General features: G+C 36.5%; 1 protein-coding gene across 6 annotated transcripts in view; it reads left to right on the top strand.

Annotated features, from left to right (window-relative positions):
• PALS1 (protein associated with LIN7 1, MAGUK p55 family member) overlaps positions 1-17,698 on the top strand; it is a 93,179-nt gene that overhangs the window by 45,985 nt on the left and 29,496 nt on the right. For all 6 annotated transcript variants that reach the window (XM_050797035.1, XM_050797038.1, XM_050797037.1 and 3 more), the window contains 4 exons: positions 6,928-7,136; positions 15,929-16,006; positions 16,519-16,665; positions 16,994-17,155. In XM_050797035.1, coding sequence (XP_050652992.1) covers positions 6,928-7,136; positions 15,929-16,006; positions 16,519-16,665; positions 16,994-17,155 — 596 coding nt within the window. The remainder of the gene's footprint in view (positions 1-6,927; positions 7,137-15,928; positions 16,007-16,518; positions 16,666-16,993; positions 17,156-17,698) is intronic.

The raw sequence follows: 17,698 nt of genomic DNA, 5'->3' as shown, positions 1-17,698 counted from the left end.
TGTATTTTTAGTAGAGACAGGGTTTCACCGTGTTAGGCTGGATGGTCTCGATCTCCTGATCTCGTGATCCACCTGCCCCGGCCTCCCGAAGTGCTGGGATTACAGGCATGAGCCACTGCACCCGGCCTCCTTAGGTAATTTTAATGTTTACCCTTATAACCAAAAAATTTTCGCATAGCTACCCACAGTTCTAGGCATTGGAAAGTAGGATTTTCTGATAAAGTAACTCTTGGTGATTGCTTTCTGTTGCCTATTTCACAGTCTTCATTCTTTTACCTTTTAGACTGCCAGGAGAGGGCAAGGAGGGAGGACAGAGTTTACAAGGGTGGATTTGTGGACCAATGTGTATGTTTGTATTTATCTGATTAGTTGTATCCCAAAGCCAAATGTAAGTGAATTTTCTCACTTTAGAATAATATATTCTCTCTTTTAAATAATCAAGAGTTAAGTGTTGCATGAAATATTAGAGAAGATGGGAACTTAATTTCTACTGAAAAATCAGATAAGAGGAAATAGGTCCAACTACAGGGCAAATAATTTAAACTAGATATAAAGAAATTCCTTGTAGGAAATTTGTTACAGGCTTGAATTTATTACCAAAGCTAGATTTGCTATGCCTGCCTCTACCTTCTCTTGCCTCCATCCTGCCTTAAGTACTTACTTCCTTGTCCACTCCCAACCTAGCACATATGTCACTTTCTCACTAGCCTTATGGTTCTTCATTTCTCTCTTTATTTCTCTGTCCGTATGGTTCCTTCTTGTGTCTGTTGTCTGTCTGGGATTGGGGAAAGGAATTTCTTCTTTCTGTCCTCTGTCCTCTCTTTGTTGTCTCTGTGTCTTTATCTTTATTATGGAAGAGTGTACTTGACAGGACTGATTTAGTTACATCTGAATGGATTTTTAAAATTCCCTGCAGAATTGTATAGAATGTTGAAAAACTTAGGTGGATTTTTGTTTTAAGTAACAGATATATCCATGAAAGAATGGAACTTTTCTTTGAGTGGGTGGAAAATTAACTGTTCTTAGCCAAGCGTGGTGGTTCATGCCTATAATCCTAGCACTTTGGGAGGCCGAGGTGGGTGGATCGCTTGAGCTCAGGAGTTGTAGATCAGCCTGGGCAACCTGGCAAAACTCCATCTCTACCAAAAAAATACAAAAATAGCCAGATGTAGTGGAATGCAACTGTGGTCCTAGCTACTTGGAGGCTAGGTGGGAGGATCACTGGAACCTGAGAAGTCGAGGCTGCAGTGGATTCTGGTTGCGCCACTGTACTCCAGCCTGGTGACAGAGAGAGACCTGGTCTCAAAAAAGAAAAAAGAAAATGTTCTTGAGTTAATACATGTTTGTGAAGTGCTTTTAAAAATGTACCCTTTATGGCTGGGCGTGGTGGCTCACGCCTATAATCTCAGCACTTTGGGAGGCCAAGGTGGGTGAATCACTTGAGTCCAGGAGTTCGAGACCAGCTTGGGCGACAGTGAAATCTTGTCTCTACAAAAAATGCAAAAAAATTAGTCGGGTGTGGTGTTATGCACCTGTAGTCCCAGCTACTGGGGAGGGTGAGGTGGGAAGGATCACTTGAGCCCAGGAGCTCAAGGCTGCAGTGAGCCGCGTTCACACCACTGAACTCTAGCAGGGTGACAGAGCGAAACCCTGTCTCCAAAATAAATAAATAAATAAATAAAGGCACTGGAGATTCTGGTTATGATTAAATTAGAATTGTGGCAAAATAGGTCTTTTACATTTCCTTAGCTTTTTTTCAGAAATATATTGGATTAAAAGCCATTGTTCTGCTATAAGAAAAAAGGATGAAATTGTATTAAGTATGTTATAGTTAAGACTACAGGGATATCAGTTAAATTCTAGTTATAAAAAGCACTCTAGTAGAAAAATGGGCAAAAGATAAAATGGATGAAAGAAGAAATTCAAATGGCTATAACTTGTAAAAATATGTTCAATCATACCAGATCACCAAAAATTAAAAGATTGATGATTCTTAAATTGGTGTGTGTTCGTGAAAACAGACATTCATGTGCATTGCTGATAGGGATATGAATTGGTACAAATCCAGAAGGCAGCTTGGCAGTATGTATCAAAGTGTTAAATGTTTTTATTATCTGATTAATAATTTTATCCTAGAAATTTATTCTAAGGAATTGGAAAACAGGTTGCAAAACAACATTTACAGTGTCATCTATATGGTTAGACCAGCATTTTAGAAGTTTGAAAGGCTACATGGCATAGCAAAATAATACCAGTAGTTACAGCCAAAAGGTAGAAGTACAGGTAATTTTCAAAATAATGTCAGTATTTTAGTATCCTTTTGAGTGGCTTTGGTTCATAAGAGAGATTATGCAGAAACTCCTTGGCTTTAAAAAATTTAAATTCCCCTGAGGTTGAAGAGACCCAGTAGGGATACAATTACCTTCTGGGCTGTCTAAGGCTGCTTGTTGATTTCAGTCAGTGGTGAAATCTGAGGCTCTTAGTCTTTCACAATACCCTAACAGCCATGCTGGGGCCCTTTTTTTTTCTTTCATTTTCTTTGAGACGGAGTCTCACTCTGTCACCAGGCTGGAGTATAGTGGTGCGATCTTGGCTCACTGCAACTTCCGCCTCCGAGGTTCAAGCGATTCTCCTGCCTCAGCCTCCCAAGTAGCTGGGACTTTAGGCATGCACCACCATGCCCCGCTAATTTATTTGTATTTTTAGTAGAGTTGGGGTTTTACCATGTTCGCCAGACTGGTCTCGAACTCCTGACCTCAAGTGATCTGTCCTCCTGAGCCTCCCAAAGTTCTGGGATTACAGGCATGACCCATTGCTCCCGACCATGAGGCCCTTTTAACAATTACTAAAGGCCTTGAAAGTATGGCTCACACCTGTAATCCTAGCGCTTTGGGAGGACGAGGCAGGAAGATTTCTTGATGCCAGGAGTTATAGACTCCATCTCTACAAAGAAAATTGTTTTAATTAAACAGTAATTTAATTGTCTACTCAGAGAAGTCTAGTCCCCATAAGATTGTAGCTTATACAAAGCTTAACTGCTCTGTTGCTTTTATAATTTCTTTTTCTTGTAAGATATTTAAATGTTTTCCTATTTTGCTTTTAAGATACTTTAAGGCTGTTGAATTCTTTAATCTCTTAGGGAATTCTTTGGTAACCTCATTGTATGTGATGGAATCTGACATTTTATATTCTTTCTATCTATTCTTAATATTAGCTTATGGTTAAATTCTGGCTATCCCTTAACTCTTATCTAGCTCTGGGCTACAGCTGCTGCTTATGTCATTCTAATGACAGTTTTGACTTTTAAATTTTTTGCCAAATTTTTCTTCATTTTAAACTACTGATGACCATACTTATATGTATGTTTAGAGAATAATGACAAGGAAAAAAGTTTTATTTTCTTTATTTCCTTTTTTTTTTTTTTTTTTTAAACAGGGTCTCGCTCTGTCATCCAGGCTAGAGTGCAGTGGCATGATACTGGGTCACTGCAACCTCCGCCACCTGGTTCAAGTGATTCTCCTGCCTCAGCTTCCCAAGTAGCTGGGACTACAAGAGCACGCCACCATACCTGGCTAATTTTTGTACTTTTTTTAGTAGAAATGGAGTTTAATCATGTTGGCCAGGCTGGTCTCAGACTCCTGACTTCATGTGATCCACCTGCCTCAGCCTCTCAAAGTGCTGGGATTACAGGCATGAGCCACCATTGCATGTGGCCAACTTTTAAACCTTATAAGTCTTTATAAAAAAGACTTTTTTTCCTGTCATTATTCTCTGAACAATACAATATAACAGCTATTTACATTAAGTATTATAAGTAATCTAGAGCTGATTTTAGGTAACCGGGGGATGTGTATACCTTATATGCAAATACTACACCATTTTATATAAGGGACTTGAGCATCTGCAAATTTTGCTATCTGTGGGAGGTCTTGGAACCAATCTCCCACTGATACCAAGGGACAACTGTATATATAAAATAAGGAAGACTAAATATATATATGTTTAAAAGGAAGACTCAAGTTGTTTTGATTTGGGGCAGGAAAGATAGGGAACCTCAAGAATCAACCAAAGAGCTGTTAAAATCTATTTAAAAATTTAACTGCTCTTCAAATTGTGGGATACAAGGTAAATAAGAGTCAGTGGTGTTTCTGCAGACCTTATAAGAAGAGAGCTGACAAAAAGGCACATTGGGAAGATTTTTTCCCATGTCTTTTTGGTTTTTTTGTTTGTTTGTTTGTTTGTTTGTTTGAGACGGAGTCTTGCTCTGTCACCCAGACTGTAGTGCAGTGACACTATCTCGGCTCACTGCAAGCTCCACTTCCCGGGTTCACGCCATTCTCCTGCCTCAGCCTCCCGAGTAGCTGGGACTACAGGCGCCCACCACCACACCCAGCTAATTTTTTTGTATTTTTAGTAGAGACGGGGTTTCACCATGTTAGCCAGGATAGTCTCAATCTCCTGACCTCATGATCCGCCTGGCTCAGCCTCCCAAAGTGCTGGGATTACAGGCCTGAGCCACTGTGCCCGGCCTCCATGTCTTTTTTATACTATGTCTTTGACTGTATAAGTCCTAGTATGTGCTCTTAAGTTTTTCCTAGACTCATTTACAGGTTTAATTTTAGTCAAAATCTCAATAGGACTTTTCTTTTTGGAAGACTAGGAAAGAGGAAATGGGAGGTAACTTGAAAAAAGTGACTTATAACCAATTTACAATAGTCAAGAAACTTAAAGAAAGATCAGGTACTTGTCATATTAATATGAACAGACTTTATAATGCTACTCTAATAAAACAGTATAGTTCTGATAGACCAGTGAAATAAAGACAGACTCTGATATGTGTAAGAATTTAGTGGCATTATAAATCAGTGGAAAAGGAATGATTATTTGATGAGGTCTCACTCAGTTTTCCAGGCTAGAGTGCAGTATAGTGATCATGGCCCCAGTGGATTCTCCCACCTCAGCCTCATGAGTAGCTGGGACTAAGGTGCATACCACAATGGCCTGGCTAATATTTTGTATTTTTAAAAATTATTGTTATTTTAAAAAAAGACAGGGTCTCACCATGTTGCCCAGGCTGGTCTCAAACTGCTGAACTCAAGTAGTCTGTCCACCTCAGCCTCCCAAAGTGCTGGGAACACAGGTGTGAGCCGCTGTGCCTAGACATTTTTTGTAATTTTTTAGTAGAGACGGGGCTTCACCATGTTGCCCAGGCTGGTCTCGACCTCCTGGACTCAAGCAATCCACCCGCTTCAGCTTCCCCAAGTGCTGGGATTACAGACCTGAGCCACTGCGCCTGGCCAGGAATGATTATTTAATAAATGGTACCAGAATCATTGGTTAATTGGAAGAAAAATAAAGTTAAATTTTTTCAGATCTATGCCAAAATAAATTCTAGATGAATTAAACTTAAATAGAAGTTAAATAAAGTAGAAATTATAAGAAGCTAGAAGAAATATAGATACATTTTTTTTAAATGACCTACAAGAAGTTTATAAGCGTAGAAACAGTGAAAGAAATCATACAGGAAAAGCTGGGGGTCAGAGTTGACAAATTCTATAATAAGAACAACCGCAAATATAATTAAGAGATAAATGGAAATATTGGAAAACGATTCCCAACAAATATGACAGAGTATATGCGCAAGCACACATACGCTCACACAGCCTATTTGGGAGCAGGGAAGAGACTACCAGTGCTGCTTTTGTTTTGTTTTGTTTTGAGATGGAGTCTTGCTCTGTTGCCCAGGCTAGAGTGCAGTGGTGTGATCTTGGCTCACTGCAACCTCCGCCTCCCGGGTTCAAGTGATTCTCCTGTCTCGCCTCCTGAGTAACTGGGATTACAGGCGCCCGCCACTGTGCCCGGCTAATTTTTGTATTTTTAGTAGAGATGGGGTTTCACCATCTTGGCCAGGTTGGTCTTGAACTCCTGACCTCATGATCTACCCGCCTGGGCCTCCCAGAGTGCTGGGATTACAGGCGTGAGCCACTGTGCCTGGTCTACCAGTGCCTCTTAACCATTTTGGAGTAACATTTTCCAGAAAAATGCTTGTGCTATATATGCACACTAACAGGCAGACACAATACACATACATATGCCCGCAACTTTCAGTACAACTTTAGGAAACTCACATATTCATTAGCGTTTTATAGACCACAAAAGAAGTGCCTGGTAAATATGAATAAACCTCAGCTTCCTTACTAGTCAAATAAATGGAAGATTAAAAAAAATAATAATATCAAATATTTCTGAAAATATTGTTAATGGAATGCAAATTAGTAAAGCCTCCCTAGAAAAGCTGTTTGACTTTTTAAAAAATGTCAGAATCTTATCTAAAAGTTCTATTTCTGGGACTTACTTTATGAAGACATCAGAATCTCAGACAAATTTATATGTACCACTGATTATTATGTACTGAAATGCTTGTTTTTATAGTAGCAAAAAATTAGAAGCAATTTAAATGTTGAACTTTAGTTTAATGGTTACTATAAATTATCATTTAGCCATGTAATAGAGTATCAGGAATTATTAAATATTTAAAAAGACTAGTGATATGGGAAAACATTTACAATGTACTGTTGAAATAGGATGTTAAGAAAAAAATATTTCTAGGTGATGGGATTATTGGTGGTTTTAAATTTCTTTATTAATTTTTGCATTCCTCCCCTCACTTGTTTTTATAGTGAATGTGTATTAGTTTTATAATTAAAACACCTTTGTAAAAATGCAAGTTATTCTGTCGTGTAATTTTTTTTAAAGTTTTTACTTAAAAACCTATAAAATGACCATGATTGACAATAATATATGCAGATTTTGGTATTTTTCTGAAAACTTAAATTCTTACTGGTTCAAAGAAATTTTCTTTGAAAATACATGTTGAATTAATACTGAAACAATTAACTTTTGGGTACCTTTTTCTTCTCCTACTAGAAATAGAAGACTTGTTTTCTTCACTTAAGCATATCCAACATACTTTGGTAGATTCTCAGAGCCAGGAGGATATTTCACTGCTTTTACAACTTGTTCAAAATAAGGATTTTCAGAATGCATTTAAGATACACAATGCCATCACTGTACACATGAACAAGGCCAGTCCTCCATTTCCTCTTATCTCCAACGCACAAGATCTTGCTCAAGAGGTATGTATTCTAAACATCTTGTTGATGTTGACAAGGTAATTAGTACTGGCAAGAAGGCAGGATTATTGGAAAATACTAATGTGACTGTAAGATGTGTTTGAATTAATTACTGTTAATCACATGTTAATAATGTATTGTGACAGAAAGTTTACTACATGCATTTTATCCTAAAAAAAAAAATTTACTTCAGAGTCAGAACTCTGTTCCATGAAGAGAGTTAATTTTTTATATAAAATCATAAATTTGGATAGTAACAAATAATTTGAATTACTAGAGAGCAATTTTTTTTAATGTTTTAAGTATAGTTTTATGAATTTCAAGCATTATAGATTATAAACTGAGATAGTGAATACTGATGAGATACAATTATAACTGATAATCAGGCATTATATAACTCCTAAGATTTATTATGTCTAGGTATTTTGAAGTTTTCCTCCTATAAAAACTGTAGACATTTCAAATTATTAAATCTTAATATACTGTGAGGGTTTTTATTGTTACCATGATGACTTAAATTCTTGTTTCTGATGCTAACCAGTGTTCAGTGTTTAATCCGTTATGGAAACATCTTTTAAATTTAAGATTTTAAGGTTATAAATAAACTCTCCTGTTTTGGGGAGTAGACAGTCTTTCATTATTCTAGCACTTTAAGTTATTTTGGTATTGTTAAAATGAATAATTCTGGAATCCCATCAAGTGAGTGTATTTCATTGAATGCCAACATGAGCAGAAAATGGGCTCTTGGGGAGGGAGGACATCTAGAGCTACAGAACCTATAAAATAGATTAGAAGGTACTTTGTAGATTAGCACATAATTGTCCCCAAGGGAGATACTTTTCTCACTTGTCATATTTACTTATGGTTTAAATGGTGTTCTGAAATTTCTGAAAATTACTTCTCTTACAGAGATTGAAATAACATTACTTTGATCTTATACTATTCACACACATAAGCAATTCTGGACTTACTTCCAGGATAGAAGGAAAAGACGAGTACCAATATATTTGGTAAAAATATAACATATTTGAGAGCACACAGGCAAGTGAAGCTGGTTTCAAATCCGGTTAGGAAGAATACAAAATAAATCATTATAATCATTCCTGTCCCTATTAGGAGGAAGGTTTGTCCAGCTGGCTACTGGGTCCTTGTTTTGCTAATACAACAATAGGTGAAGAAGAGAGTAAGAGAAGCAAGAGAGATCAGAATTGCTCCAATTGTAAAAAGCTGACACACACAATGGAAAGGTGGAAAGAAGGGAGAAAAGAAACAACTTAGCCTAAAGGGTTTTAGGAGTTGAGAAAAGCAAAGAGCTAGAAGTGGCTTAAAGAGTAAATGCCTCAGGAAGAAAGAAGTTGTTAAAAAGGACTTTTAAAAAAATCACTTTTGAATATTAGTTTTAGGATAGTTCACATATTCACATATGTGAATATAGGATAGTTCACAGTTTTAAAAGTACTGTATAAAGGAGATTTTCTGAAAGTTTGCTTTGACATCCTTACAGTATTATAGTGTCTTCAGTGATAGAATGTGAATGGTTTCCCCTGGAGTGTACATGACTGTGAAGTTGCCCTTTCAGTACATAATACTTGTGAAAAAAGCATAGTCAGAACTCAACAAAGAGAGGAGTGTTAAATCTGATAACAAAATGGTAAAGGTTAAATGGACCCATTGCCTTTACTTTACAGCTGGAAAAAAGTATCAGCAGTCACCAGTCCAACTCCCCTGTTTCTCTGAATATTGAAGCCTAGTGAGGTTAAGTTAAAAAAACATCTCAAGAAATTTAGTGAAACATTCAGAAGTATTCTTTGTTTATACAGCTTAAAATACCAGTTAAACATTAGGTACCATATAATAATAAAGCCTATGAAAACCTCAAATTTTAAGGTCTAGATTAAATCTTTGATGATCTAGGATATTTACTAATAAACACAAACTAAATTTCTTGGACATTATAGTGCCTTTTTTTTTTTTTTTTTGAGACTGAGTCTTGCAATGTTGCCCAGCCTGGAGTGCAGTGGCGCGATCTCGGCTCAGTGCAAGCTCCACCTCCTGGGTTCACGCCATTCTCCTGCCTCAGCCTCCCAAGTAGCTGGGACTACAAGTGCCCGCCACCATGCCTGGCTAATTTTTTGTACTTTTAGTAGAGACGGGGTTTCACCGTGTTAGCCAGGATGGTCTTGATCTCCTGACCTCGTGATCCACCTCCCAAAGTGCTGGAATTACAGGCATGAGCCACCACGCCTGGCCCTAAGATATTATAGTACTTTTATAAAGAAAATTTAGAACTTGGATTTCATTAGATGAACTTATAAACACCTTTAAGAGAGTAAAAATGAAAGCCAACACACTGAGATATGGTATTTGATTTTGAGATATTGAAGTATATATATGTGTTTGTATATATATGTGTGTGTGTGTAAATATATGACAAAAACTTGTCCATGAAATATATAAAGAACTCTTGTTGCCTAGGTGCAGTCTGTAATCCCAGCACTTTGGGAGGCTCACACCTGTAATCCCAGCATTTTGGAAAGCCAAGGCGGGTGGATCATTTGAGGTCAGGAGTTCAAGACCAGCCTGGCCAACATGGTGAAACCTGGTCTCTACTAAAAATTAAAAAAATACAAAAATTAGCCGGCTGTAGTGGCATGCACCAGCTGCTTGGGAGGCTGAGGCAGGAGAATCACTTGAACCCAGGAGGCAAAGGTTGCTTTGAGCCGAGATTGCACCACTGCATTCCAGTCTGGGCGACAGAGTGAGACCCTGTCTCAAAAAAAAAAAAAAAAGACTCTTGGAAACTAATAAGAAAAAAGACTACTTGGTTAAAAAAAAAAATTGACAAAGAACAGTCATTTCACAAAAAAGAGGAAATCCAAATGGCCAATAGCAATGAAAAGATATTAGGCATCATTAGCCAACAGAGAAATGCAAATTAAAACATGAGATACCCCTACACTGACACCAGAATGACTATGATTACAATTTAAAAGACTGTCAGTATTGTTTGTGAACTTAGGGAACAACTGAACCTCTCATACATCACTGGTGGAGTAGAAGTTGGTACTACCACTTTGGAAAAATGTTTGGCAGTATCTGCTAAAGCTAATGTACCTATATACTGTGACCCAGCCATTTCACTTGTAGGTATATAGCCAAGAGAAATGAAAACGTATCCACAGAAAAGCTTAAAAGCAGATGTTCATAGCAACCAGATAATAGTCAGAAACTGGAAACAACCTAGATGTTTATCAACCTGTGAAAGTTGAATTAGGCTTTTGCTGTGGAGGAACAATGAGTAAACAATTACAGTCTAATGAGAAGTGCTATGATGGCAGTATGAGAAAAGTGCCAACAGCACTAAGATATGCCTAATTCTGTGTTGGGAGGATGGGAAGGATGAAGGCAATTATGGGAAGAAGGAAGAAATATAGAAGGACATTTTATTTGCTCAGTCTTGAGGGGTGACTGGGAATTTACCAGGAAGCGTAAGAAAGAGAAAAAGGTATTCCATTCTCAAAAGGTACAGAGGTGGTAGTGAGAGAGAAAGCCTGGCATATTTCTTGAATGCTAAGTAAGTAGTAGGACTTAATGTTAAAAGATGGTGTCCAGAGGCCGGGCACGGTGGCTCACGCCTGTAATCCCAGCATTTTGGGAGGCCAAGGCAGGCAGATCATGAGGTCAGGAGATCGAGACCATCCTGGCTAACACGGTGAAACCCCATCTCTGTTAAAAATACAAAAAAATTAGCCAGGCATGGTCGTACTCGGGAGGCTGAGGCAGGAAAATGGCATGAACCTGGGGAGGTGGAGCTTGTAGTGAGCTGAGATTGTGCCACTGCACTCCAGCCTGGGCAACAGAGCAAGCCTCTGTCTCAGAAAAAAAAAAAAAAAAAAAAAAAAAAGAGATGGTGTCTAGATCCTGAAGGCCATTAATAAATTTAAATTTATCTTACGGTGGATTACTTTGGTAAATATTTTAAATATTTTAAAAGAATTAACTTATGTGAATAGGTGAAAGGAGAAAACCATATGATACTTGTTTTGAGACAGAGTCTCACTCTGTCACCCAGGCTGCTGTGCAGTGGCATGATTATGGCTCACTGCAATGTCGACTTCCTGGGCTCAAGCAGTCCTCCCACCTCAGCCTCCTGAGTAGCTGGGACTACAGATGTGCACCTCCACGCCTGGCTAATTTCTTTTTTTTGCAGAGACACGGTCTCACTGTGTTACCCAGGCTGGTCTCAAACTCCTAGGCTCAAACAATCCTTCCATCTCAGCCTCCCAGAGTACTGGGATTACAGGTGTGAGCCACAGCACCTGGGCCCCTATGATTATTTTAATGCAGAGAAGGCATCTGAAAAAATTTCAGTACTTTTTCTTTGTTGATAAAAATTCTTGGAAAGCCAGGCACATTGTTTTAACTTGATAATAGTCAAAAATAATAGCAGATGTATAACAAAGCACTTTGGGGAAAAAAAGAAAAAGAATAATACCAGAAACCAATAGCATCTTCCCTAATGGTGAAACACCCACACATTGCCATTTAAGTCTTGAATAAGATAAAGAAACTCCAGATACCCACCACTAATATTCAACATTTTTTGGCAGTCCCAGCCAGTGCAATAAAACAGGAGGAAGTAATGAATTACGAAATTGTATAGGAACAGGGAAAATATGAATTAATTTATACAAATGCACACACATATCTCGAGGTATTGGAAGAATTAATTAACTATTAAAAAGGCTATCTCTGGATGTTAGATAAAATAGGTAATTTTACTAGTATTTTTGTGTTTCTCAAATTTAACAGGAAAAGGTCACTTCATAAAAAATTTAAAGCAAGAAATTTATTCTATACATGATTGTGAATCTACTGAAGAATTTTAAACAGATCTATATAAACAGGCTTCTAATTTAAAGTATTACTTTGATAACATTGTGGAAAGTCAGTGGAAACATAGAGTAATGTGGAGGCTATTGTAATTGTCCAGATGTAAGATTTTGAATAGCAGTTGCACATGGATTATAGAAATATTTAAATAGAAAATTAATAGGACATAGTGTCTCTATGTGGGTAATAAAGGTAAAGGAGACATCAAAGATGACTTCCTACCCTCTCTTCCTTTCATTGAATTCATAAATATTTCAGTACTATTGGTCAGACATTCTGCCAATAGCCAGATATGAAGCTGAATAAGATACAATTCTATCTTCATTGAGCTCAGTCTAGTGGGGAAACAGCCCTATTGATAATTTTAAATCAAATGTGTTCAGTCTTATGAGTACATGTTATCTAGGCAAGTAGAATAAGGCAATTCAGGTAGCTGGGACAGCTAGTATAATCACAGTCATCGTGGGGAGACAGCATGGTTTGTGTAGGGAACAAGCAGTTGAATGCTGAATCAGAAAGGTTAAGGCATAAGGAATGCCAGGAGATAGGACTGGAAAAGACGAAAGAATCAGATGTTGATGGTCCTTAGATTTAATACTAAGGAGCTTAGACTTAATCTTGTAAGGGACAGGGAGCCACTCAGAACTAGAATGGTCATATTTCTGTTTTAGAATTAAAGAATATTTAGTGACATAGAAAAACAAAATATTTAGTAATTTATTAGTATCAAGTCAAAATAGTTATAAAATACCATTATAGGGGCCGGGCGCAGTGACTCACACCTATAATCCCAGCACTTTTGGAGGCTGAGGTGGGCAGACCACCTGAGGTCAGGGGTTCGAGACCAGTCTGGCCGACATGGTGAAACCCCGTCTCTACTAAAAATAAAAAACGTAGCTGGGTGTGGTGGTGGGCGCCTGTAATCCCAGCTACTCGGGAGTCTGAGGCAGGAGAATCTCTTGAACCCGGGAGGCGGAGGTTGCAGTGAGCCAAGATCATGCCATTGCGCTCCAGCTTGGGCCGGCAACAAGAGCGAAACTCTGTCTCAAAAAAAAAAAATACTGTTATAAAAACTATGAGTAGCATGATCTCATTTTGGTAAAAATAAATGTGAAGAATAAAGAAGGGATATATCCATAGAAATTTTCTCAAAGTTTAGATGTTATGGGTACATTTTTGGAGTAACTGATTTTATTGAGATGTAATTTACATGCACTTAAAATGAGTGTATTTTATTGTATAGTTCAGTGTATTTTGACATATATGTACATCTGTAAAATGTACAACTGCCATCAAGTTAATAGAAGCATCCATCACTCCATAGAGCTTCTCTCCCATGGCCCTTCGCAGACAATAATCACCTCTTTCAATCCTCAGGCCCTATGAATATCCATGGATTTGCTTTCTGTTTTACAAATTTGTCATTTGTGGGCATTTCATATAAATGTAATAGAACAACAGGTAGTCTTTTCTGTCAGACTTCTTTTGCTTAGTATAATGTTTTTGAGATTCATCCATGTTGTTCTTGTATCAGTAGTTTGTAAATTGCTGACTATCATTTCATTCTTTCAATATCCCACAATTTGACCACTCACCTATTGATGAATATGTAGGTTGTTTCCTGTTTATGATTCTAGTAGGTAGGTAATAGTATCTTGTTTTGATTTGCATTTACATAGCGACTAATGATATTTAGCATTATTCTATATGTGTATTGGCTGTTTCTCTATCTTTTGTGAAATATCCAGTCAAATCTCTTTCCATTTTAATCGTCTTGAGTTGTAAGAGTTCTTAATATATTCTGGCTACAAGTTCTTTGTCAGATACATATATCAAGGTAAATATTTTGGTAAAAACAAGTAGAAAAATGAAGGAAGGATATATACGAAAGTGATTATCCCTAAGTATAATAAAAGTCCATCTTTGTACTTCCTTCCTTTTGCTTATCAATTTTCTGATTTTTCACATTTAAAATCATTTTTATAATTAAAAAATTAGTTTTAAAATGCAAAAAGATCTTGCTTCTGAAGGAAACAAGGAAAAGTAGTATAGCTAAAGAAGTGTACAAGGTCAGGAAAAGGTATTTTTAAAGATAAGAGATTAGGGCATTTTTATAGGCCAATGGAAAGGAGCAGTAGAATAAAAGAATAGCTTTTTAATTCCTTAACGCCATTGTAGAAGTAGCTGATGGTATGTGTTGACACTAGAATAAGCAACATATAGGTTAGTAGGGCAGTGGGTAAACACGGGAGTTCTAAATTTCTTTAGAAGGGAGGATCTCAGAGATGTTTAGGAACTGACTTAGAAGTGGGAATATGGAAAGAATCTCTGATACAGAAAATTATTATTGAGCTGACTCAGTGTAAAAGTGTACACCCTTGGTACATTTTTAATCCAGAATTATCTTCCCATCCTCAGAGTTTCTTCAGCTGTCAAAAGGTGTATGATCAAGACTACAAATTTCATTTAAAATTAATGTAGACTTGATAAACTTTAAAAGGGAAAATACCCTCTTTTAAAAACAACTTTTAGTTACTCACAGTCTTAAATCCTGGGTCTTAAAGCCTTAAAGCCTTGTCCATTGTAAGATTTTAGTTGAGTTCTTGGAGAAGATAATATTTGCTCTGCCATCCCGTTTATACATATAGAACTCTACAATTAGAAATACAATTTTCTAAGTACCAAAACCTGAGGACAGACTGGTTTTGGTACTGTCATTGCTTTGATCCACTTGCTATGGTAAAGTTAATTAATCCCCAAATTATCATCTCTTGGGTTTCATAGGGAAATTACTGATAAAATGATTTAAAATAGCCATAAAAGGTATAGAATTACTAGGTTCCTGTATTAATTATAAGTTACTCTTTTTTTTTTTGAGACAGTCTCATTACATCATCCAGGCTGGAGTGCAGTGGCACCATCTTAACTCACTGCAACCTCTACCTCGTGGGTTCAAGTCATTCTCATGCCTCAGCCTCTTGGGTAGCTGGAATTACAGGCACACACCACCACGGTTGGCTAATTTTTGTATTTTTAGTAGAGACAGTATTTTGCCATTTTGGCCGTGCTGGTCTTGAACTCCTGACTGCAAGTGATCTGCCTGCTTTGGCCTCCCAAAGTGCTGGGATTACTGGTGTGAACCATTGCATCTGGCCTGTTTTAAGATTTTCTTAATCAGTCTTTGAAGCACCATAAGTAGTAGATAAAGAAACAGGCTAAAAAAATTTATAAGCAAGGGGAGTTTATCGTAGGAAGACAAAGATTTCTCGACTGTGGGAAATTTAATGTAATCCATTATGTTATGGTGATTGCTCCATTGCACTCATATAAATTCATCTTGTTAGACTGTCACTCTTTTTTTTTTTAATTATATAAAAAAATTTATAAAATAGAGACAGGGTCTCACTATGTTGCCCAGGCTGGTCTCAAACTCCTGGACTCAAGCAATCCACTTGCCTCAGCCTCCCAAAGTGCTGGAATTACAGGTGTGAGCCACTGCGCCCAGCCTTGACTATAACTCTTTAAGTTGTCATCTCTGATTTTAAATAGTCACATAAATGATTTAAAAACTATAAAATAGCAAGGTAACTGTTAGGACAGTTTTTCTTTTCTTACGTAATTATTAATGAATTTTATGGTATGTTGGGAGAAACTTTCAAGATGGAAGTATTTTGTCTATAGGCATAAGTACCAAAATCTTAGTGTTTTTTTTTTAATAAGAAGTACTGTTGTTATCCATAATAACAAGATTGAAAACTCTCATGATTCTTTTTTGTGATTTTATTTCTTACAAGCATTTTTTATTATTTTAATTTGTACTTTAAAAAAATATGACCCTGCATACAGGTGCTACTGATACTTCCTATAATCTAGGAAGAATAATCTTTATTTTTGTTTCTTAGGTACAAACTGTTTTGAAGCCAGTCCATCATAAGGAAGGACAAGAACTAACTGCTTTGCTGAATACTCCACATATTCAGGTAGAAAATGGACAGAATATTATATATGTGGTTTTTCCAGTGTTGTTCTTTTATTTTTTTAAATCAAAGATCCCAGGGCTGGAAGAGATGTCAAACATTCTCTAGCCTATTTTGATGTTTACAACCCCATCTATAACATAGTAGTTATTGTTGGATTATATATTTTCAGATTTAAAATGAACTAAATTATTTTGAAACAACTTTTTCTTTAAAAGTTAGGCAAAAATTCTTCCCCCCTTTGGTGATATTTTCTGTAAGTTTTAATTATCTACAGTGTTTAAGCCTTTACATTGATGTTATTTTATGAAGTTTAATAAGCATTTTAGACTTTCATAACCCATTCCAGAGTATGCCCTTAGTATACTTAACACATCTTTATTATTAGCTGTAATTAATTATAGCTCTTTTAAAGATTTAATGGTCAGAATACTATGTACATAGTGAGGTTAAAAATCACTGTGCAGAACTAAATCATGCTGTTACTTAAAATACCATGGATTTCTTTGAAACAGGCACTTTTACTGGCCCACGATAAGGTTGCTGAACAGGAAATGCAGCTAGAGCCCATTACAGATGAGAGAGTTTATGAAAGTATTGGCCAGTATGGAGGAGAAACTGTAAAAATAGTTCGTATAGAAAAGGCTCGTGATATTCCATTGGTAAGTGTCCCACATACTGTTTTTAAACAAGTGCATTTTTCTGCTGTTGTGTGCTTCAGAAGCCTGGTTAACTTCAGAATTCTAATGAATAGAGTATTTCTGAAGTGGAAAATGTGGGGGAAATGGTCAACTTTTAAATCTAATTATGATTACTCTAGTTGTGTAAATACATTTTTTCTTAAGATAACTGAAGGTTAGTATTGTTGAATAGAAAAAAATAGAATTTAAAAATAAATAAATACTTAACAAAAATCATATTATTTTTGTTTTTAAATTAGAGAGAGAGAGAGCGAGATATATATATATATATATATTTTTTTTTTTTTAGGGTGCTACAGTTCGTAATGAAATGGACTCTGTCATCATTAGCCGGATAGTAAAAGGGGGTGCTGCAGAGAAAAGTGGTCTGTTGCATGAAGGAGATGAAGTTCTAGAGATTAATGGCATTGAAATTCGGGGGAAAGATGTCAATGAGGTTTTTGACTTGCTGGTAAGTTGACACAGCTAGAAGAATGATTGATAGCTTTTAGAAAGTTCTTATTAGACTTTAAAATATTTTTTAAGTAACTGTTATGAGCACTGGATGATTTCTAGCCTGATTTTTCCATGATATAACTGTTCCACAGTATTTGTTAGCAGTTTTATTTTTGGGTGGTACCACTGGTATTTTTCTACTTTCTGATGTATCACTATCACATATATTTTATTTTTCTGGAATCAGTAATATAACTCATTAATTCACTCAGTACATATTTATTGAGTGCCTAATATGCACTGGCCACTTGGGAAACAGTAACAAAACAAAGTCTGTGTCCTCATGATTTTTTGTGTTCTTTTATTTTATTATCTGTAATTGATTGTTGTTTTCCTAATAATATTAGATAAAGCAGTGCTATAGATCTGCAGCGTCCGGTATAATAATCACTAGCTGCATGTAGCTATTTCTGTTTAAATTAAGTAAAATTTAAAATTCAGTTCCTTATTCACATTAGGTGCATTTCAAGTGCTGAGAAGCAGTATGTAGCTAATGGCT

This window comes from Macaca thibetana, chromosome 7 (assembly GCF_024542745.1).
Source record: "Macaca thibetana thibetana isolate TM-01 chromosome 7, ASM2454274v1, whole genome shotgun sequence".
In the NCBI taxonomy this organism is placed as follows: Eukaryota; Metazoa; Chordata; class Mammalia; order Primates; family Cercopithecidae; genus Macaca; species Macaca thibetana.
The sequence above is the reverse complement of the archived record's forward strand: the minus strand, read 5'-3'. Positions and strand labels throughout refer to the sequence as shown.